Raw genomic sequence first — 24,462 nt, 5'->3', positions numbered from 1 at the left:
ACTCAATCATATTTTCATGTTTGACTTGTTTCTCCCTTATACCACAAGTGTGAAGCTCTTTTGTATTCATGTATGCGAGGTGAATAGATTTGTTAACAATCTTTGAAGAAGAGGAGAAAGAAATGCATTTTATGTCGACCAATTCTTTCTTATGGTGATATATGGCATCATTTCCATATGAATTAAACATTGTAAGCCGGTCGTCAGAGTGGAAGGGGGTTTAGAAAGGTCAGTGCTCAAGTTTTATCATACCGTTTCAAGTCCTGAAATCACATGCAGCGTGATTCAAGGAGAACAGCAGAGTGAATCTTTCTGCTGTAATGTGGATGCCACAGGATATTGGCAGAAATCATGTGCTGGTTGCAGATGCTGCACAATGGCTGTTGAGTTGAACGCCATGTACCCTCAACCGCTCAGGCAGCCTGCGACGTCCTGCATGCAAAATATTTTTCATCACGCCAAATATTCTTTCCAAGTCCTCAGAATACTTGATATATGAAACTCTTCCTACTGAATTTCAATTGATTGACAGGAATCTACAGGGACCTCTTGAAAACAACACAGCACTTTGTCTGCATTCGTGCTGGCAGGTGCCATTTTGAACATGAGTGGAATACTAAATCAATAGATGGGGGGCGGGGGGGGGGTGATTCTCTACATTTTCAGAATTACTTTTCTCACTATGAAAATGCGTAATCATGGCAGTGGCAAGTTATGATGTAGATAGAGTTATTGATGGGATGCTTTAGACAGCAGAGACTGTGCAGTGTTTAAAGAGTGCTATTGCTGCATGCAGGTTTTGTTAATTCTTTATGTGCCATGTTCACACGTCCAACTCAGTCGATGGTGTGCCAACTTGGCATATTCTGCTCAAACCCACAAACCCACCCAAACCGATCGATAAATCGCCAGTTGCCGCAGTACAATTAAAGTTTTTCTCGCGCTTCCGTTCGTCTCACATATAGCTTGCATTTTATGTGGTGACTGACTATCAAGCGGTGTTCCCTAATAGATTTGCGTGTAAATTCTAAGTTTCTGTCACTGCTTTGTATTCAAAAGCTATGCCTTTACAGTGATGTAGCTACTGGTAATTTCAAAGAAAAACAGTCATCGATTGTCATACAATTTTCATCAAAGCAAAGCTTGGTATTTTCTCTACAACTTTGCTCACTTCATGTCCAGCTTTAATAGAAATCTATATAGTAGTTACATTAATTAGAAAACAATGCTTTCTCAAAGTATGACTGCGTTGGTGTCTCGGAATAATGTAGCACACAGAGGGTTTCCACCGTGGCACATGAAGAGTTAAGGTTGGTGTTCCAGTGCAGGGCAGCGAGACACATATTCATCTAGGAGCTTTCATCTACATGTGCTTTTCTCATGCGTCATGGCAACAAGTCAGTAGGTGACAGTTCTTGTGCAAGTGATGACCTTAAACAGTAATCACTGGCAGAATGGTCAGAAGAGTCAAGATATGTGGCTCAGGATTGGAATTGAGAGATTTTCATAACAGATTCACATTCTCTGTCATGATCTCATTTGCACGCATACATTTAAGTTATTTTGACATTGAAATGAATTGACTGGAATAAGAAAGTTCACTTCACACTCTCTCTGATCATAGCAACACAAATTCAAGATCATCCAGCTTCCTTTTTTAATTCTTTAATTGCTGATATTAGTTTGCATTCTAAGGAGACACACTAAAAACAGGTCTTCATTTCTTGGCATGCAAAACACCAGTATGTCTGTTCACACTGAAGATTACATTCTTTTCACCCAAAAATGTTGGGTGTACCTGAATTTTTATTCTTAAAAGCAATACACTTGGCAGTGATAGTAGCATTGCTTTCAAGTACTCAAAAAGTGATAAATGAGAGACATCTCGGGGCTATACCTCTCATCCTCCTCCCAGTGGAGGAGACAAACTCCTAAAGATGAAGCCGACTGAGACGGGACACCGGTCCTACTCACGTGTGACGAGATATGACCTTGCACTCCACTTCACAGATTGAGTTATGCTGTTGCTACCAATTTTCTGATTAACTTATGAATTAAAGATACACAGGCAATTTTTTTTTTCTCTCTTTTGAATGGCACCACCCTGGACAATTCCTCATAAAAAAATTAACCTCTTATCTATTCATGCTTTTAGTGGGTGATTTCGATGTATATACATATATATACATAAATATTTAATATCAGCATGCCTACAGTGAATATGATGGGTATATATATATATATGTGTATATATATGTATATTTCTCTTTTTTTTAAATGTCGGTAGATGTAAAAGATTGGTGATAGAAACCACACCCTTATACCTAATAAGGAATGATTGATATCACAAGATATTGCTGTAGCAGTGGTGCTTGCCATTTCATCAGTGCTCGGTATTTCTGCAAATCACACTCCAATTCCTTTTTTGCAAGCTTTGATCCTCCTCCAATTTTTTTGTCGACAGTGGACAGGATTTTCCAAAGGTGTCTGTACAGATTGAGCCAAGCTTTGTGAGGAGCTGACGTCGGATTTGTATTTTATTTGTGTGTGTGTGTGTGTGTGTGTGTGTGTAAATTTATTCCATGTTGTTCTTAATGCCAGATTGTGGCACTGATGTGTTTACACTCTCTATGTTTCAGTTGTTTTGGTTTAAAGTTAACTCTGACATGTTGTCATAAAAATAAAACAGTGAGGGAAAGGGGGGGGGGGGGGACCGTGATGCTGATGCCTGTTTGCGGACCGTGCTTCAGTCCGGCTGTTGCAGGGAGTGTTTGACGGCATGTTTGCCATGTCGCAATCGGCAGGCAGCCCCAACGAAGGCCTTAAGGTATTTAATCTGCTGCATAGTCTTGTCCTTTAATGAGATTCTGTGACGGCCTCAAAAAGCTAGCGGGAAGGCGCAATCACCCGGATCGGACGGCCACTTCCCTCCGGGAGAGAGAGAATCGTAAAGCGGAATTTCTTAAAGAGGTGTTTTAAGCGTGCTGCATGTCCACACTACCCAATGTGTCTTAATCCCCAGGTCTTTCTTGGCTGGTTTGAGTTTGTGCAACATGGAACGACACATTGTTCGTCAGTGATGTGAGGCCGGGCAACGTATAATTGTTTCTCTGTCACCGAAGGATGAGGGTCTCCGTGTGTGTTAATTACTGCAAGCATGATCACATCAAAGTATCCGAATGACCCGGCCAACTTGATTAAACGAGATTTATACTGATCTAAACGCTATTTAGAATTTGCCATTGCTCCAATGCGTCTCCACATATATCTGGAAGAGAATTACATATTGAGATTGTGATAATTGGAACAATAGGTCGTCGCATTCATCCTCAGGATAACAATAATCGCTCCGAAGACGTATCGGTATGGACGGCATCGGAAAAATTGTAAGTCTGTGCATAGGGGCATTTCGGGGTTTCATCCGCCATTTAAAATATCCACAGGTGGGAGGGGAGATTGAAGTATGTAGAAGAAGAATATTTTGACTCTTTCCTGAAAGAGGGGTTAAGGTAGTATATTATGATAAACTGAATTGGTAAATGCAGCTATATGTATAGCTTGTTTTTTTATATTTCTCCCCATTCTTTTTGATAAGGTATATTCTGAAGTTGTCAGTAACAGTCTTCAAAGGAAAATTATTTTGAATTTTCTTCAAAAGAATAAAGCCATTTATACAATTGATTAACCTTGATGCCCTGTCTTCAGAAACCTGTTGGATTGGTGTAGCTTGAATCGTTTCCACTTGACATCAATCATTTTCTTGACATGAGTTATCGATCCTTGATTAGTTTAGATACAAATGAGGTTATCTACGGCATTCTTTCCGATGTGCTACAACTTCACATCTACCTCTGATAAGAAAAAAAGTATTTAGATACTGTGACCGCTTCTTCCTTAAAACTTTTATTCTTTACATTCCTCCCTAGTTAGAGGAATGAATGACAATGTAGGGTCATTCGTATGATGATTTTCATATTTTTTTTTTTTTATGCAGTAGATATGTAGGACTTCTTACCATTGGAATAAAAAAACATTTATTGTGTTATTGATATGCTACACAGATCATGATAAGTAGTTTGGTGATAGTAAGATTGCTTGTTTTTGCATTGTCATAAAATTGGTTTGTTATGAACTTCTTAATCACTTCCTTGTGTCTACACAGGCAGAGAGGCTTCAGAAACAGCCAAAAGTGAGAAATGCAACCACATTGCTGTTGTTGTTTTTTTTTTTTTTACATATATTTGATTAATTTGCACCAGAAACCACAAAAGGTTGAATGGGTCTAATACCTGTATTCATGGAAATATGTTTTTGGTAACAAGAAAAATAAGATGAATATAACTGAAAAAAAAAGTCAGCAATAGCTTTGATACTTTCAGATAACAATGTACAGAAAAGTGTGGTAATGAAGATAGTATTGTGATAATCCTGTGGTAGTGGTTATCACACTGTTATGGAAGACTTTTATGAGCGCAAAATTGAGACCAAATTATGTGCTTTAAATTCATACCCTTCATTTAAAAAGAAAGAAAATATCTATGACATGATTACAAAAGTTGGATTGTCGTGTGATCTCAGTTGGTTTGGAACATCTGATGTGAATGACTTGAATATCGATTCAAAGATGACAGTCTCTATTATTATGGAACCATACTTTTACAACTCCAAAATTTAACCTGTTGACTTTTTATGGGTTTCCGGATGTGAGATTGCATTGGTTATATTGTACCTCAAATCAGGATGACATTCAGCTGGAGTGTAAGTGTCACATTTGCATGAAAAATCATTGTATGTGTCCTTGCTGCCTTCCATATAAACTGCTATATGAATGTATTATGCTAAAATCCAAGAAGGGCATTTCACATGAAGAGCTTGGTGGTTGCTGTTTGATGTAAATGAAAAGTGCTACCTATAGCACTCTTGATGTGTGTTTAATCAGTAGCAAGCTTTAGATCTGCAACACACACACTAAAGTTGATGCAGCCTCCTGGGTTGGACAATGGAAACTCTGTAGTTTTTTTTTTTTTTTTGCCTGTTTACCATCATTGTAGCATTTGTACTGCAGACTTAAAGCTTGCTAATATCATGAAATTGTGTGACTTAGAGGTGGCTGTAAAGCAAGAATAACTGAAAGTGTAGTGTGTGCATAAAAATAACTCCCTTGCCCCCTCCACCTCCCCACCCCCTCTCCCACAAAAAAAAAAAAAAAACTGTGCTAGCATACTTTAAGTATAAAGGGAAGTTGTGAAAAGAAAATGTTGGAGGAAGTTTGATCAGAAGTCTACTGTTATTTTTCTTTTGTACACAACTATGTAGAATAGCATGAATGGACATTTCAAAAGACCTGCACAGCACAGGTATGGATGAATAGTCACATGCCAACCATCGTGAAATTATTCTCTTCTGGTGCCAGCAATTTTAAATTGTCCTAGGGCTGTTACTTTGACTTTATAGTAGTCAATAGACTGATGTGAAGTGGGTTTTTTTTCTCCCTTGGTCATAACATGAATAAAATATGACAAAAATTGTAGCACTGTGACTTAAAGCACTTTCATCCTTAACCCATTGAGGACGGACTGATTTTGCTGCAACACGCATTTCCCATAGACACCTGACCGAGTATACTCCGGACTCATCGTCAATGGGTTAAATTGTCTTCCAAGAAACTGATTTGAAATCCCATGGAATAAAGAGGAGATTTATAACCTCATGAGGCCATATTCATTGAGGGCTTCTTCCTTAGGGAAGTTTATGATGCTGCATTCTTCTCCTTTTTTCTACTGCTTTTTTTTTGAGGAACAGATGCAAAGAAAAGAATCCAGTTTAATCCTTGTATAGGTCAATGGAGCAACCTTTCATGGTAAATTGCCGTTAGTTAGAGAGATGCCATTACTCCTGTGAATCCTTCAGTCTTTGGCCACTGCCATCTTCACGTCACTGCCTAGGAAAAAAAAAAATTGATTTTCACACTTTGCTCAAAGAAAACATTTCTTCCCAGACGTGCCAGTAGTTTATCAAATATTTGCCTCCTCCTCAAATCAGATATTTACTGTACCCACCTCAGGGGACAATGGGGAATTAGGTTGATGCATTTTTATTTCTCAAACTTCTCCATCCATATGTAATGTGTGACTTTTATTACTAAGAAAGTTTTCCCGGGAGGGGAAGGAGAGGCATGCCATATCATGTGTAAGTAAGTCCTCACCAAATGGGCGGGTGTCAGAAAAACAGATCCTGAGAGAGAAAGTGGGGAGTGCTTGCTATCTTTTGTGTTGCTATAGTAACGATTCCAGACATTTTACATGGCAGAGACATCAACCCTCCCTCCTTGACCCCTCCCCTTTCTCTTGATATAGTCTAGACTCCTGTTTGTCTATGCGCTGCATTCAGTCAGTGGAAACTTTTGACTAGAAGATCGATCGAGTCTGGCAAAAGTTGCTTGTTTGTTTTTTCATCTTTGAGATATAGCAATGAGCATGGGATGGGTGTGGGGGGGGGGAGGGGGTGGGCAGAGTGGATTGGGATTGAAGATATCAGGATGGGGGGGGGGGGTATGCTTGGAGGCATCAGTCCATATGTTCAGCCGCACTTTTTAAAACTTCAGCTGAGTCTGAGGACCGAGCCAGTCCAAATAGGCAGGACCAAGTCTTCTATTCAGGTTGGTGCCGATGTATTGTACATTAATAGATAATGAAGAATAGGAAGAGGAGGTGATGAAAGGCCCTACTTACAGTTCCAATTAACTCCCAGTCAGCAAGCCTCCTCATGTTCCAATAGAAAAGCTACTTCCCATCTCGTTTTGGATGGATGGCTGTGCTATTTACGGTACAAACAAGAGCCCCGTTTCCCTCTGCAAATGGTCTCTGTCTGGACCGTAACGGCATCGAGGCGAAGCTGCCAGTGTTTGCTGTGCAAGCAGGCGACTCGCCTCCTCCGACCGTCGATACATTATTGTGGATTTAGTGACTCCCCAGTGGGTATTGATTACTCATTTTCAGGAAAATATAATTTCTTGCACATATTTGCAGTTTTGAAACTGCAGACCAGGTATTAGTTTTGTTATGGCCCTGGCAATGTGCAAGGATTAACAAGCTTTGCCGACTCTGACAACCAATCATGTTCCCATGAAATGTTCAAGAAGTGTGACAGCCAAATAAAATGTTTTTTTAACCTGCATTATCATTGAGATTACATAAAGCACGACATAGCCCTATGACAGAAGAATTGTACACTTATTTCATCTCCAGCACAGCTTTCATAATCACCTCTTCATTAGAATGCATTCTTTATGAACAGAATATCTATTCTACATTCTTCATGATTTTATGTTCTATATCATTTGATTGAAGTAGGTCAATTGATAAGAATATCAGAGTGCTAGAAGGAAACAGGAATCTTTGTTTGCTGTTTCATTTTTTATGTGAAGTTTGAAGAATGATATCTATACATTTGTGCTGTTTGTCTATCCTTATTAAGATTTATATGATGCTTGAATTATTTGCCAACGGAAAAGCCGTAAAACCACACATATGATTCATCTTTATGGCCCCTGCACAAACACACACGCACACACACACACACACACACACACACACACACACACACACACACACTCAGAAAGAGTAAGGAATTAAAACAAAAAGAATGTAAACAGCCATGAAGTCATATTCAGCTTTGTAGAATATAATCACTTCAGAGTCATAGCAAGCCGTTTGTCTGCTGTCGCAGACAGGATTGACGTCGTCACCGCGGGAGCAGGAGACGGCGTCACTGATGGGGAGTCGGTGATGACTGCAATATGATAAATGATGTGTACTCACCACGGCAGTGAAGTCATCAATATATTTAGGGTAACGGAATGGCTGATGTTTGGAAGAGAGTATCTACGGAAGTGATATCATGATCGCAGTGGTAAAGTAACATAGACTGTCTAATGACTCATTAAGTCATGAATGTAAAAAGAATTTAGCTACCCATTAACTTGATAAGATAAAGCTGTAGAAGCATTTGTCAACACTGTTTCAAAATGAAGAGATGACAGTCCATTGGTGTAGTAAACCACAATCTCTCAGTAATTATCAAATCATTTCAATCAAATCAAATCAAAAAATATAGCTGCATGCCTCGAGTGATGGAAGGAAACTTCAGAAAGTATTCATCTTCAAAATATCAAGATTAGGACATGGCAATCCCACCATTAAAGGTCATCTATGTACATCTAGCATTCTTGCCGAAGTATTGAACGAGACAAGAGCTTATTAGTGTTAGTATCATAATTCATTTGATGACTGACACACTGAATAGTATTCACTTTGACGTGTATGATCAAATTTGGCAAAGATGACCGCAGTGATGTCATTTGTGGTAATTGTCGTCAGATGATTGAAGTGATTATTATTCCTTTGTTGGTGATAATCATAAGGTCATGCATCATTTGGACAAAGAGGAGCTAATGGTTATGAACATTATGATGGTGGTAGTGGTCAATGCTGATGATAACTCTGGTGTTGATATTGGAGGTAATGATAGTGATAATTAGTGATGTCAGTGTTGAAGATGATGATGATGGTGATGATGGTGATGGTGGTGGTGATGGTGGTGATGGTGATGATGGTGGTGATGGTGGTGGTGGCATTGATGATGTCATAATGACGATCAAGAGACTGATGATTACAACTACAAGGACAAAGACAACCATTGACTACAATTGGTGTATCTGAAAACAATCAAGAACAGAGATATCAAAGATGTATGATAGTTTTTAGTTTGAAAATATAGTTTCTTTTCCTTGATATAGAGAGTGGGAAAAAACCCCACCCTGAACTGTATACATGACAATCCAGGCCTATGTGTTATCAGATGGAACTTCAGCTTCTCCCTAAATGCTTCATAACTAATCTTCCTAGTGCTTAACTGAGGCATGAGATGTGGAGCGGAAATTGTGATGATTAAAAGGTAGTGTTAATTGCGGTACAAACAATGAAGGCCATGAACCTCTAGCTCCATCAAGATATTAAGCAGACACCCTTTGTCGTCGCTGTTAATGAGAAAGAAAAAAAAAGCTAGCTGAGTGAGTGTATTAGATGGTGTATACAGGGCCATGGCATTGCATTAGGTTCATCGCTAGAAGTTATGCATTGATATGTATTGCAGGGCTCATTAGTGCAACGTTTGTTCACTGTAATCCAATTAAAATAAAAGCCCCTCCTCCATCCCCCCCCCCCCCCGCCATTGCTATTTCATCTCCTCCTAATACAAACCACTAGATCTACGACCCTATCCCGTTTACACTTTGCATTGAGGTATTAGAGAGACCAATATTGCGTAGAGTAATCGAACAATACAGATGGAGAAGAGAGTGGAAAGAGTAATAGGGGGGAACAGAGCGTTCGTAGAAGCGTGCCAACAAGCGATTGATTGGTTTTCTGTGGTGCCATCAGGTGCAATATATCGACAACTAGACAGAGAGCTACCGTTGCTCCCGGGACCTCCAGGGAAGCTTGTTTGGTTCCGCTGCTGACTGTTGGTGACAGCTTCAATGGTCAGCTTTGGACAGTGGGAGAATCATTACAGACATTAAAGTGATGTCTCAAATCATGGGCAGTGTTTGGGCCAGGAGAAGGGTCCAGCAAGGAGGAATTACTCCAGGAATAAATTAAACCGGAAGTTTCAGCCTCCAATGGAAGTCAAAGTGGATCTCAAGATAGAGATGGAAAGAGAAAGGGGGAAGGAGTAATGGAGAAACATTTGATTGTCATTGAGTGGAGATGATTACTTGTTTGTTGTTGTTTTCTATAATTCAAGACTTGGAACTCGCATGGACTCGGATTGTCACAAGGGAGCAGAGTGAAAAAGTTGGCAGTAGCCGGAAGACATGGCTGAATTTTTCATGTTTGAACTGAGTAGGGTGACTGGGAAAGATAATTGCATGGTAGGGAGGAGTGTGAAGATCAGAATAGAATAGCGGTGTTTGTCTGGACCGGCCCAGGGTAGGGCTGATCTTTGAGAACCTTCCTCTTTCTATGCATGAGATATGAATGATGATATACTGGGATCCTCCCATATGCGTCAAGGCAACACTTTATAGCCCAGTAACTGCCAGGCATGTGGAAATTAAGTAGGATTAAAAATGCTGTGCCAATATACAGTGCAACGAAGGATGGCGCTGCCATTTTCCGCCAGTTGTCCACTTTGAAGATTGTTCAATAGCGTGATTGAATCGACTTCTATAGAGGTGTCCCTGTCACTTCAGTCTTCTTTTTATTCCTTGGCATACTTTTTTATGCGCCGCTGGTAGCTCCGAGACCCGCTGAAATGTATGCCATTCAGATGCTTCGTCTGCTCATTTGGATCTACGATACTTTTGTCTTCTGTCATCTGTAGCAGGAATTCACTTTGATAGTGCCTTTGTCAGGACATAAGCACAGTGATGGTATGATATCATTGGTTACTTGATTAGTGAAATTCTTGCCTTTTGTGACGGAATCTGCAAAATCATCAAAGAAGGAAGACGAAAAGAAAGCCAAAGACATGGAATGTTTGAAACCTGACAGGAAGGACTCAGACTTTAAGCTCTCTTCACATTGGAAGATTGTGACTAAATCTACTGTTAATGAACAAAAATATTGAGTGGTCAGAATTTGAGCTGTCATAAAGAGGGAAAGCCAGTATAAAGGATATATGAATAGAAGTCTTCTCCATTCGCAGTCCCTGGTACTACATTTTTATTGCATTTTTGCAATCAATATTTTGATTGGATGCATTCTTTCACGCTGGACAAAAGGGCTACTTGTCAAATAAACTCATTTCCAGCAAGTCTGCCTTGCTATTCGAGGTTCCTGCTACCATGAATTCTGTGTGTATTGCACCAATTTTCATTGAATGCCACACAGGCGACAGTTGGAATAAGAGCGGTGTGACCCCCTTCCGTGGAGGAGGAGGATGTGTAGGAGTGGACGGCTACTAACGTCTACCACCAAAGCCCAGAGACGGACTCTGAGGGGAATTTTTCCCTCTCTCTTACTTACACATCTACTGTGTCCCATTTTTTGTTGCATCAAAGTGGATAGATAGAACAGCTGCAAGATGCTTAGTGGAGCGGTAACCGCGGGCAAGCCGGGCAAGTCGCCCAGCAAGAGTACTGGCAAGAAGGTGACGATAAACACACCAGCCAATCAGCAGGGCAACAAACTTGGTGGCCCGACGATGATCGAGCTAGAGGTATGGTCACCGGCCCACTAATCAAAGAGGGCACGAAAGGTTGGGAGGTGCAGTGTTGAAGGATAGGTGATATGATACATATGGGTTAATAAGATAACAGGTGCCCAAATTAAGAGGAAGATTACCTGCCAAAACTTGTCATCTTGACGATGAGCTGTATGAATATGCAGGTTGTGCCTTTGGCATTTCTAATACGGAAGAAAAGAAACACAGGGTAAGAATCTCTTACAGGTAGGATTGTGAGCTAAAATTTGCCACAGTTGATAACTCTGATGGTAGATATACTGACTTGTAATTTGAGGGGGCTCTAATGTTGGTGGAGTTTATTGTTTATCTTATTCTGTTTATCGTCTGCAGAGTTGTTGTGGTCAGGTTGTTGGTGTCACTGTCTCTAAGTACTTGTGTAGTCTCTGCTTTTCTTTATTTCTAACCCTCGTTAGGTGAAGTTTCCAAATTTAGACAATGCTTCTTGACATTTTTCACGCCTTTTCTGTTCTGTGACATTAAGAGTTTTTTTTTTTCCTGATTCCCTCATTCTTTTCAGTGACTTTCAAGCAGCTTTTCTTTGATAGTGCTTAGTTTCTTTCTAACCAGTATTCTTGTAAACTGAATAAATGACCAATGGCATAGAAGATTTAGCATGAGTTTTAGGAATCAAAAGCACCTAAATCTGTGAATAAAGTGAGCTAAGCCTGAAAAATGTCAAGAGAAAATCTTTCATTTGTACTACTTATGTGATTGTTTATGGCATCATTGATTTAGTATTCATTTAACATTTTGTGTGTAATGGGTTGTGTATGACAACAACAGTGCACAGATGTATCTATTTCATGATAAAGATGACAAATACTACTAAGTATTCTACTTCTATATACCACTTAAGAATCATTCAAGACAGCTACATTTACAGTGTTATTCCTCTCATGCTAATGCAACCCCCCCCCAAAAAAAAAGAAACACCACAACCATTGATGTCCATGAATGGGACTATAGAGTAAAGTGATGGAGAATGCTGTACTAGCCCAATATGCCCACAGTAGATTTGAAGAAATAATCCCATAATGTTTCGCCAATTTTGCTCAAATGCTTTCTTCAGTAGGAGAAATCTTCCTTGAGTGTATGATTGGACAATTGCATTCAGCTATCTCGCTGCCTCTTCAAGGTAAAATCCCTTTCAATGGGCCAGGGCAGTAAATTATGGGGACCATAGAATGCAGGACTCTTCCTTGGTATTAAACATTATGCAGCTCCTTTTTCCCTTATCTATTTTGAGATCTTCCTCCGCGCCTGCCTTGGTCTGTGAGGAGCAGTCAGTCTAAATTATGCGATAAGACCTGAACTGTTTCCTGACATCAAGCAAGCCCTTGAGACCACATAAAAAGACAAATTTGTTGGAGCTTACGATGTCTCATGGAACCAAATTGCAGTGGCGCACTTTAACGACCGTCGGATGACCACATTATGTTCCAGACATGCCGACTCAAACAACGTTGTTTGTCTCGCACTTGTCCTCGTAGATATTCCCGAAGGATGAGCATTTGTACTATTAGTCGTCCGTACAGGGTATGAGAGAGATGACAGTATATGCACATAATTATACTCCATCAATTTACTTGGTGATCCTTAGAGGAATGATGGCTGCCATTTTCTTGCCAATTTGACCAACTTTGCTCATTTTTTGAGACTGCCATTATGGTATTAATCTTCACAACGGTGACATGAGACATGTTCAACAGTTGTGTGATGCACAGTAAGTCTGCTCTTTGGTTAATGGTGCTTTCTGAGCACATCAGCAAAATCTGGTATATTACCTTGAGTAAGGCAATCCATCAGTGGAAATGAATCAAGATTTTGTAGAGAAAGATATTTCATGCTTTTTAAAACCACCCAAAAACTGAGACATCACTTAAAGGCACTGTTCAGCAGTATTTCTAGTTATCAAAATGTCAGCTGCATGGTCCAATGGGATACCGGCATATCTGGATGTTTGTAAATATAAAGCTATGAAATATAGAGGTTTAAAGTACTGTAAATACAGGTACTCAAAAAAAGTTAGAATCTGTGATTTCCTAAGTTAACCTTATATTCCTGATATCTCCCAAGATATTTTCTGAAATTGTATTAATAGATTTAGTGAACGTTTTTGTTTTAGCATGGTTAATATTTGAATCACAGAGTTTCACTATAAAATGGACCAAGCACCAGTTTTTAAGATGTTAAAGTAAGTCCACCATCAGAAAGAGCAAAATAAAACCTTTCCATTAAGATTACCTCAGTTGTAACATTTTGTCGCAAGGAATATTCTTGAAGTTATGAATCCCATAATGGTATCCCATAATGTGACAATTGTGAATAAGTTTTTAAATTGTCACAAGCAAGTATGGAATTGGAAGTTTTAGACAATTTTTGGCTCCATCAGAGTATGTACTGGTGGTGAAGTGAACAAAAGGCATGATGTGAGTTTACAATGTATCAAGATGTGCTTTGTCAAGGGACAGCTTTCGCTCTGCAGGAAATTGGCAAACATGGCAGTATACAGGTGCTGGTAAAAAATGCTTGCCATAAGGCGTAGAAATCAATAATGGCTCCTCTATGCTTGATGCCGAATAGAGCCTAATGAATGCCGAAATTATGTCAATATTTTCCAGGGCCGAGCCAATCTTGGCTAATGGAATATCATTAGAGCTGCAATATCAGTGGTGTCGTGTAGTAAACATGCCATGAGGCTGGTACGTGGAAAAAAGTGTGTTGGATTACCAGTCTCACTTTATTATCACTTAGCTCTTCCTTTCTTGTTTTTACCTTGAGGCCACTCTACACTGCTTATTGGGCTAATACAATAAGTGCCCAGTCAGGAAGGGCATTTTGTGTGGACTGCGTTTTGAAAGATCGGAAAACGTAAACAGAGCTTGTCATCGAATAGGAGTTTCATCTTGAAAGGATGGTCAAATAATGAGATCGGCAGAAAAGTCCCCGTGGATTATTTGGACGATGTTCTTGAGATTTATGATAATTATTGTAGGTTGTTTACTCAAAGATTACTAGTATGAGAAAAATATGATATCATATGTGTTTGTTTTCCCGTCCTCCTCGGAGAGTTTGAAAGGACCTTAGTTCTCCGAAATCAGTTCCTGACAACTGGCAGAAGTGATTTTACGTCTGCTAGGGGTGACAACGACATTAACGTCATATCTTAGAGTAAGGAAACACCCCCAAGGTATTCATCATCCTTCGATTGTCACCTCCTTCCTCACCCTTTCTCTCCAGGGTTTAGGGTCACGAGGTTTGATAGCCAGGCACAAAGTCACTTGTCTTAAAGATGTTATTCCACTCCCATGTTCAAGTTTCCTTAAACAGAAAGAGTAAAGATCAAAGTATAAAATGATAGAATGCTCATTGAATTTGGACGTTTAGAAGCAAAGTCAATAGATTTTAATACAGTTTCACAAGATTTCACAAATGATTGATGGAAATATGACCACATTATGCAAATAGATATGGAGATGATTACATTACTTGTATGTATACATACAGGGCTCAATACTAACATTTTTTTTTTTTTTCTGGTGGCCTATTTGGGCCAATAACATCTTTAAATTTCAAATTATGGTGGTCTCTGAAAAGACAAAATCAATTCACCTGAAATAAAAGTAATATTACAATCCACTTCAAATCCAAGTTGCCCAATTGGGCCACCAAAAGATTTTTTTTTGAAAATTGGTGGCCCAACATTGATTTTCAGTGCCCATTGGCCAGTGGGCCACTGCTAATTATGAGCCCTATATATACACTGTATGTGTATTTATATACACATGCATATATTAAACATGCAAAGAGAGAGAGAGAGAAGAATACTTTTCACTATATAGCCCTGCTGACCCTCAGTGCCCTAATGCCTGCCTTTAAGGTGAGTGAAAGGCATGCATGGAGGGTGAATATAGCACCACTATCATCACAGCCCCCTAGGGGAGGACATTGATACCGTCTTTGATCTGGTAGATACCCCGCTCAGCCCCCCTTTAATGCTCTTCCAGACATTTTGGGTTGCTCCACTGGGCTCCGTTTGTAATGAGGAATACTGAATACTTTATATCCTCTGATAGAATGATTAATCCTCCTCCTACTTCCCCAACCTCAAAAGGGCACAGTATTCATTTCCACAGTCGAGTGACAGACAGGACCAGTTCTTGTGTCAGTAGTGACAAGGGAGAATATGATTATGCTTTTCCAACTATCAAGAATTTAATTCTCTCAAGACATTACTCATGATCAAATACAGAACTCTGTGAGAACGTTTATTTTTTACTTTTTCTGCCACAGATGAGGTCTGAAAGTGATATTGCTCGATTAACTTCATTCTATATTAGTTCGTAAAGGCCAACATTTGAGATCAATTTGTATCTACTCAAGACCCAAAACATCATCAAATTGCCATTTTATCAGCAGCAGCAGCAGCAACAGCAAAATAAAATACAACCATGATCTGTGTTGTCACAGATCCACTTACCTGTTTAATGCAGGAAAAAGGATTTCAAAAGCCCATTGTAGATTTTGCCTGTAAACATGATGAGTGGATGACAAAAAAGTTACAGAGAGGAGATGCAGTTCATTGTATAGATGGGTTGCCATGGTTACCCAACATCATCAATTACTGCTCCACTTCTCAGTTGTGCACACCCGTAATATGAGAAGAGGAGTCACAAGGAATGAAAAGACTGAAGTGTAGTTTACCTCTTGATGTGTACTCTCACTTTGCTTCCAATTTAATTGTAAGACACAATTTGATTGTGAGGTGTTGTGTGGGGAAGCTTCAATGTTTTATTCACAGGACATTGATTAACCCGTTGAAGACTAGTCACAGGTGTACTCAGGCAGGTGTCTATAGAAAACACATGATGGCGCAAAATCACATCGTCCTCAAGGGGTTATGGTACGCGTAGGTTTATTTTAAGCAGCTGGGTTGGTCATCTCATTACTTACTGTGCAAGGGCTGCTTTTTCTAATGGCCGGGTATGTTTGGCCCCAATCTACAATTCTTGGTTTTTGTGATGGTTATTTTGTTTTGCCTGCAATCTACTCATTATCCCTTCTTGGCACAATATCAGTATCCCTTTATATCCGCAGTGCATCCAATCCAGTTAGGAAGCTGTTTTTTTCTGATAGATCCATTAGATGTTATCATGTGTAGAACAAACTCTAGCAGAAATAGGTCAGCTTATCAAAATGTAAAAGCTTACTAAAATGAGGGAGGCAGTTTTGAAAGGGTAACTTGACTTAAGCAGGCAGTTGCCTTGATGGTTTTATCATGTCTTTAATGATGTTTTTGACATCATTTTGCCCTACACCTCCTATTCTTGGCTTTTCCTTCTTAAGTTTCATACTTTTCCTACTTTCATTCTAATTTTGTTGTCTAGTCAATTTGCCAGCAGCTAGTGTGCAGCATTCTAATGAGGTGTTTAGTGACCTATTTTCCTGTAGATCATTTTACATTGGTCGGTGAGGCAAACAGAGAGAGAGAGAGGAAGAGAGATAGTGAGAAAAAAAGAGAAATATATAGAGAAAGGGAGGGTCATGTAATAATACACAAAAGATCACTAGGAAAATTTCATGGAAAATGTATGACAGTTTGAAGCAGAGATAAACCAGTGCATTATTGTTTGTGTGTGAGTATGTGTGTGGGGGTTTTGTGTGTGTAAGGGGGTGTATGTATGTGTGTATGTATGTAATGTCTGTTTGTCAGTGCTCTCCTGTACTTCTCAAGAGTTCAAAGTCCTCCTTCTGGAGTGGTTTCATATCTACGGAAGACGGCGGAGAGGACGAAGTTCACGAATCATCGCCGCTACCTTCCATCTTCATTCACCATGTTTGGCCACAATTTAAAGTCCGCTCAAGTACACCTTTGAACATACCCGTTTCGGCGGAGCACCGACAGAAATTCTCCAGGGCATTTTCTTAGATGTCGCCTTGACCCCATACCCAGCTGATTTTATCATCACTTTTGTTTACAAAAACTTCACCGGTGTCACCATAGCTTATCGGCAAATAAAGACAAAAATTTCCAGGGACTCATTTTCTTTGCAGATGCTTGTCATAACGAGATTGGATGTAGGAATAAGTCCAGTTCTCCTTCCCTTTAGATGTGTGAAAAACAAAAAAAAAAGAACACCACAAGCTTTCTACTTGTAGTCAACATTGTCTGTAGTCATCCATAAAAGTTTTGATTTGTGACGGTAGTTAAAGTCTTATGAATGTCCTCTCACCGTATATGTGCGGAGGGGTAGCAGGAATAATAGTCTTCCTTCCAGCAGTAGATGAAATAATGTAGGTGTGGTTCTGTGTGTACAGAAAGTGGAATTTTGACATAATGGGCCAAGATAAATCATTGTGAAAACATGTCTTATACATGTGTACTTCCCATACTGAAGTTAGACTTTGAAATTTGGTTCGGGCATAGTTGGATGAAGGTATCCCAATCTTTAGGAATTAACAGATGTCAAATTAGTGTCTTTTTCTCAAAATTTCCTTCATTTGCCATATCTCTAGCTCTGATGGGACTTCATTTGAGCTCCCCATAATGACATGTCACAGAAAAATTCAGGGGCTAGCTAACTAGCTAGTGCAGCTGTGTGACATGAGCTTACAGTATACTGTATAGAAAACCCTGGCGCCTAGTTTCTTATGAAATATTAATTGCCATGAGTTGTGAGACACTCTGACTGAATTCCATATTTATGGTGCTAGCATCCTTACAAGCCCCTAGACCGAGAATGGTTCCTGTCCACACTCTGTTCATTCGGCGCTCCGGATGTGCCTGGAATTTATTATCCAGACTACCACTGGTGTCTCCACATACAATGGCTGAAAATTCCATAAATGTTTGACATGTGCCGGTACTCCTATACTAGTGTTGACACCTCATTATCTTTACAAGCCTTAATTTCTCACCCCTCTACCAGCTGTTTATGTCCATGCACCATGTTTATCAATATCCTGTCTGCTACAGTTGTTTAACAAAAGGAAACATGTTTAAACAATAACATGTTCTGTACAATGTGTGCATATTTACTCTTTGTCTTGTGTAAACCAGCTCATTTCATACAAGATTTTGAAACTCATACAGGTTTTATACGTAACCTATTAGGTTCCTGGGGGCATGAGGGAAAATTGATATTAGGGAAGCTTGTGCTAGTCATGAGACTTGTTTAACCCGTATAACAAGGGATTATCGAGTCTGATACAGTGTTATCATTCAATAGTTCAGTGGCTTCCTCGTTGTATTTGAATACTATCAGACACATCAGTCATAGTGATGATCTCTTCAACTACCAAGTATTAGAAAGCAAATTGTGTTTAAATTCTATTCTGTTTGGGAGAAAGAGTAGAAACATTGCCATGTAATGAGTATACACTTTAACGTTCATAACACAAGTATTTTGTCATAACAGTATTTAACCTATAGATGTGATGATGGCTCTAAGTAGCGAGTATACTGCAAGCTGTTTAGTTTTACTGTTATTGCCAGTAGTCTCAGAAATTCATAACATTGATTTCTTTTATGTATGTGTGTGTGTGTGTGTGTGTGTGTGTGTGTGGGTGTGTATGGGTGTGGGAGTTTTTGTTTGTTTGTTAGTTTGTTTTTAGTGTGTGCTTGCATGTGCTTGAAATGCTGGAGTAGGTATAGACTGTTTGTGTGAGAGAAAGCTTAGGATGATAATGTAAGATGGAAATGGTGACTAACCAAGGTAGGTCAGACTGGATTACGACCTTTGTGCTTGCTTTGCATAAGTCCGTAGTTACATGCAACTTTCTGAGTTAAAGTTTATCTTTCACCTGTACTCATGGTAGCAGCGATGAGAGTGATTGAAAAATGAGTTTGAACAATGATAGTGACCATGGTGATGAGGATGATAGTCATGATGAAATTATGATATCGATGGTGTGTAGTATGTCAAGTCTGTGTGAATGTTGATTTTAACCTCAAACAAAGCATCATGTTGTGTATATGAAGAGTTTCTTCGCAAAAACCGACAAGTCCATATTTGCCAAATGGATATATATGCGATTAAAGGTCCAGAAAAATAAAGAAAATAATAAGAAAATTTTGGCTTCTTTTGACCATAACTTCAAAAATGTACCTTTATATGTAGTGAACGATATATCATTTAAAAGGTATTATTTTGTACTTTATGACAGAGACCATACTTCAAAATCTTTAAAACTGGACTTATCGGTTTTTGCGAACAAACTCTTCATATTCTTGAATTGTTGTAGTTTTTTGTTATGCCTGCATGCTCACAGAAAACAATCCTGTGTGCTATGTATTGGTGTCAATTATTTTCTTTAACCTTATTTTATTGAATCTGTGTGTATTTTTGTTTAGTGAGTTATGCACCCTTGAATTAGCATAAATACATCAAGCCAAGCCTTTGCGTTTTGTGCGGAATTGTGTAGTAATGGGTGAAACTTAAATGTGCCTTGATGCTTTGAAGACATCCTTCCACCAGAAGAATATAGAATGATTTTGAATCTTTGATGAGACACAACAAACTATTTCATTTCACTGTAATTAGCACTTTGAATTGTTCTATATCATATTGTTTGTGGATGTGCCTGTGCCTGTGAGTATGTCAAATGTGTACCATTATGTATTCATAGCAAGAGTATACATGAAGTGATGCTTGCATAGTTTACTGCTGTGTTGATGTTTTCATCTTTATTCATTTTGTTCCTATCACCTTTCAGTTTCAATTTTATCCTTCATTGCTTTATTAGATCTGCAGAAACACTACTGATTGCACTGCCAGCATATATAATGTCTCTCCACTATTGTGTTCATTGTATTCTGTGTTGTGTTGCATGCTGCTCAGGTGGCCTATACAGATTTCTGTCTTCCATATTTCATAAACAACTTTTTTCTGTTTTGTGCGATGTGAAGTCGTTATTTTCTCTTTATGTAAATATTATGCAAATGTACTCTGCGATGTTTTGTTTCAATGATATCCAAGTGCTAAATGTCAGATTCATCCATTATTTAGCATTGCTTTAAGGCTTCCCACTGCCTCAGTACTTAGCATAATCAAAGTGGGTATTTTGTGGAAAATAATATATTCAGTTTGTAGTGTAACCAAGTTTGAAGTCTGTAGTGCCCCCCCCCCCCCCCCCCCGACGTAATCGAGAAAGTGGCTCAAATTGAACCAGACTGCTGGCCATGGGTTTGAATAAAACCAAGACATATTGTGAGGAGTAATCTCTGTAAAATGGATTCCAAGACATTCTTAAAAGTAGAATGTGCAAAACTTGCAGAGAAAAAGGTTAAGCACCACGCAAAGAGGGTTTGCATAATACCCCTCGCCATGAATGGTAATATTCACCTTGATGAATGAATATGAGGATCAACATCCAAGTCCAGACCAGAAAATACTTGATGTTCATGTAATCTTGTTGAGCAGAGTAAACCTCACAAAATAGGATTGACCTTAAACAGCTTCCAATGTAGTTCACTTGATTTCCATGTAGCACTGCTTGCATACAAAATCAATATCTGCAACATCTTTGCTTTAGTTATCTTTTTTTTTTGATGAAACAAATTCCAATTTAGTTCACTTAAAGGCATAATATACCATTTGCAGATGAAACCCAAACCCAGCTTAAGTGCTTGAAAATAGTTCTAAAATGTGAGTGAGGGATAGAAACAACCAATGTGAAAATTTGAACTAGTATAATCTATGTTAAGTATTGTTAAATATACAAAATGTGAACAATAGTTATAATATAAAAAAAAATTCCATACTACACCATCTACAGTTAGGGTTTATTGAGAAAAATACAGATACAATGTATATCCTTATATTTCAGGCTTTATCGCAAAAATGTTGTACGATAGGATGTTTTGTGGTGCAACAGACCTACACGTATGCATTAAATGTCATATCTTGATTTCTTTCTTAAATGACTGCTCCCAAAGGTAAACAGGACCTTTAATCATGAGCAGTATCTTTGTTATTTTCCTGTTTTTGAATATTATTCTATTTCAATTTTCCTTTCAATGAACAGGAACTGGTGGGAGGGACAGCAGAAAAGCGCAACTGGCGAGGTATCATCATATCTCTCCTGGTCATTCTCCTCATCTGCTCCCTGATCGTCGTAGCTATCATCGTTGCCACACCGGGTAAGACTGACGTCCAAGTCAGCATTTAGATGTTGTTGACTTCAACTTCCAAAAAAATTGTGCTTCTCTGTGCTCCTAGTATATTTGGAGATGCAGAATATGTAATCTCGTATATCAGATGTACATTTAAAAGCCTCATAAGAAAATACCCGTACTAATGAATATAAGAAAGGTGTATTTATGTCATTTAGCAGCTTGTTTATTTCATGGAAATCAATCTTTATTTTATGAAAATCATATGTCTCATCACCACCTCACTTTCTTTTTTCTATCCTATATTTAGGTTCAGTGGTCGTCATAGATGTATATATAATTTTAATGTGTCATTTCAAAAACTTTATCTCTTACAATTGTTTATTATCTTTGTTCATATGTCTATTTCCCCTTTAGGAAATGATATATGAAATATGTATCGAGACCATTCTACCAGCAAAAACAGACAAACAAAAAATATATATACAAAATATACAAACTCAAGTACTGGTATACAAGTTTTATTAAAAGATATTTGCATTGATTACTGTCCTTGGAATAAAGTTTTACTTGTTGCACAATCGTAAGTTATTCAATGAAAACCTTTGCAATTTGACTTTGATCTTTTTAAGAGATCTTGGTTTTATAGATCAATTTTCTATCACAGTTTCTATGTCAAATTTAATTGTCATTTCTAGGTATAACCAAACTAAGATGGGACAATAAATCCTGTAGCATTACAACTTGTTTTGTTTAAATGTCATGATGACACTATCATCTTAAAAATTTGAAGAAAATGTATAGCTGTAAAGATTTCAGAAACATGACTATATGTGGTATCATTGGCCACTGGCCACTGTAACCTTGTCACCGGTCAGTTAAACTTCATAGCTGGTCAGTCAAACATTGTCACCAGTGGGCTTTCAGACTGAGGATTATTGATGACATGGAAATAGATTCAGCAGCATTTGGTTTCATCTGCCAAACTACTCCACAGTCGAGGGGCACAGCTCTAACAACTGTAAGGTTTTTTTTTTTTTTTTTTTTGGGGGGGGGGGGAAGAGGTGATCAAAATTCAGAAGTTGCTGTGTGGCAGTAAATGACACCCCTCTTAGATCAGAAAGTGATCCATTCTTTATGCAAAATGCACTCGTCTTTGCAAGAGGAGATGGCATTGTCCTCGAGGCCTGACGAAGGACAAATATTTACAACATGGCTGCCAATCAGCTAATTGCCTGGGGCAATGCAATGGAGAAATGTTTGTATCTCTGTGGAGCCTAGTCGTATACATTCATCTCAATTTTTATCTATCTGCTACCATCTATTTACATAAGCCACCATCTGTAAGGGGTGAGTGGCAATTAAAATATGACAATTTCTTGGCAGACTTTCCATACTGGAGGGCGAAGAGTCTTCGTTATTTGCAGAGTGACTGACAGATATATGTGAAATGTTTAACAAGGTGGTTCAGTTTTGGTGAAGACATCTTCAGTCATGATTGCTTGTTTGTTTGTCGATAAAAATAATGAATTCTTTGAAAACCATACTTATTGCAATGTTAGATATATTGCATAGGTTGCCACAGTGCATTTAATGTCCAATTCCTGTTTACATGACCACTGTACGTACTATTATAAGGACCACTAAATTTAGAGAGGATAAATGGATTCCATAGATCAATACTCATTTCTACTTTATTCATGAGGAGAAAATACTCGCTTTATTGATGTTTATACATGTATTTGCATTTTGACCTATCATATTCCACCACAGTGTATCATGCACGAGTAATTGTACTTTTTCATTGTACTTACTGGGTGTGTGTACTTTCATTACCGTCGCACTCAGTGTTCTGGAAAATTGAATTATTTACTTTTGATATCCGCCATATGCCTAAAATTGTTGCAATGCACTTTCATTTCTGTCTAATTCATTATTTTTTGTTTAAGTCATTATCCAGTAGTAGTCCCTATAACATTCTTAGATTGGCAACAGAGCAAAATAGCATTTCTAATGTTTCTGATGCACCCTAACCAAAGGGGGGGGGGTCGTGGAATAATGTGCATCCAAAACAAATAGAGAAGGACGGTGTTTCTACTCGCCTGTGATAAATTTGTGGAGTCATTTCTGTGTACAGTTCCCCGACAACGGTAAGCTCGCAAGAAAATCAATCACTATGACAAGAGCGGAGAGGTTCGGTCCACATCATTTTTCCGACCGAAATGAAATGCCAGCATGACCAGCTCTCGAATAGGGACATCGATCAAGGCAGTGGTCGTCGATTGATCCCATTTATTGCATACAGAGATGATTAATGAGACAACGCATTTTTCTCCGTGCCGTCAGGATCCAACCGACAAACACTTTTCCACCATTTCGGCACTGAATAGCCGCCGTTTGATATATTATGGCGGAGAAGAGGCAGGGTGTTCAAAGGTCAGGATTATACTCTGATAGTTCTACTTCAAATATCATACAAAATGATAACAAGTTTAGATCTTAATAGGTTGCCTGCTACACATGAAGCTTTAAGAAAATGAAGGAGCTGCACCATACATTTTTTAATGTTTTGTCATATACCTTAACATGCAAGGCATCATTGAATTATGATGGAGATGGGCAGAAATATTATTGGCTTGGATTACAGGCATGTATTGTTTCAAAAACTCTTTTGGGGTTTATGCTGATGCTGTAAAGCTTTTATGCATGCTTCCTCAATAAGGGTTACTGACAGTGAAACAATAGGAGGTACACCAGTCCTGCATTCATTATGAACTGAGCTGGGAATCAATAGGTTATTAATTGAAATGATAATTGAAATGATAATTGAAATAAATCATTAAATTCCATTAATTGGATAAGTTTTTATTGAATTATAAATTTATATTTAGAATCATCAAAGCATGAGATTCATCTGTTTGTCATTTACAAGCAATTAAGGTGTTAAAATCATAATTTTAGCAGCAGCAAATTACTTAATGAACTTGTCAGAAAAGACATCTTGAGGTTTCTTCAAATTAACCCGTTCCGCACGGGAACCTGGTGACCTGCATGTTAAGTCTATGGGTATTTCAGAATTCAGTATGGAATGGGTTAAACTA

At 38.5% G+C, this 24,462-nt stretch overlaps 1 protein-coding gene across 1 annotated transcript in view; it reads left to right on the top strand.

Moving 5' to 3' along the window:
- LOC139710935 (A-type potassium channel modulatory protein DPP6-like) overlaps positions 1–24,462 on the top strand; it is a 390,830-nt gene that overhangs the window by 354,570 nt on the left and 11,798 nt on the right. Inside the window, exons 2-3 of the mRNA XM_071622860.1 lie at positions 4,163–4,189; positions 21,274–21,388. Coding sequence (XP_071478961.1) covers positions 4,163–4,189; positions 21,274–21,388 — 142 coding nt within the window. The remainder of the gene's footprint in view (positions 1–4,162; positions 4,190–21,273; positions 21,389–24,462) is intronic.

Source organism: Diadema antillarum, unplaced genomic scaffold (assembly GCF_040938485.1).
Source record: "Diadema antillarum isolate AM-2024a unplaced genomic scaffold, OU_Dant_1.0 seq00001590_RagTag, whole genome shotgun sequence".
NCBI lineage: Eukaryota > Metazoa > Echinodermata > Echinoidea > Diadematoida > Diadematidae > Diadema > Diadema antillarum.
The sequence above is the reverse complement of the archived record's forward strand: the minus strand, read 5'-3'. Positions and strand labels throughout refer to the sequence as shown.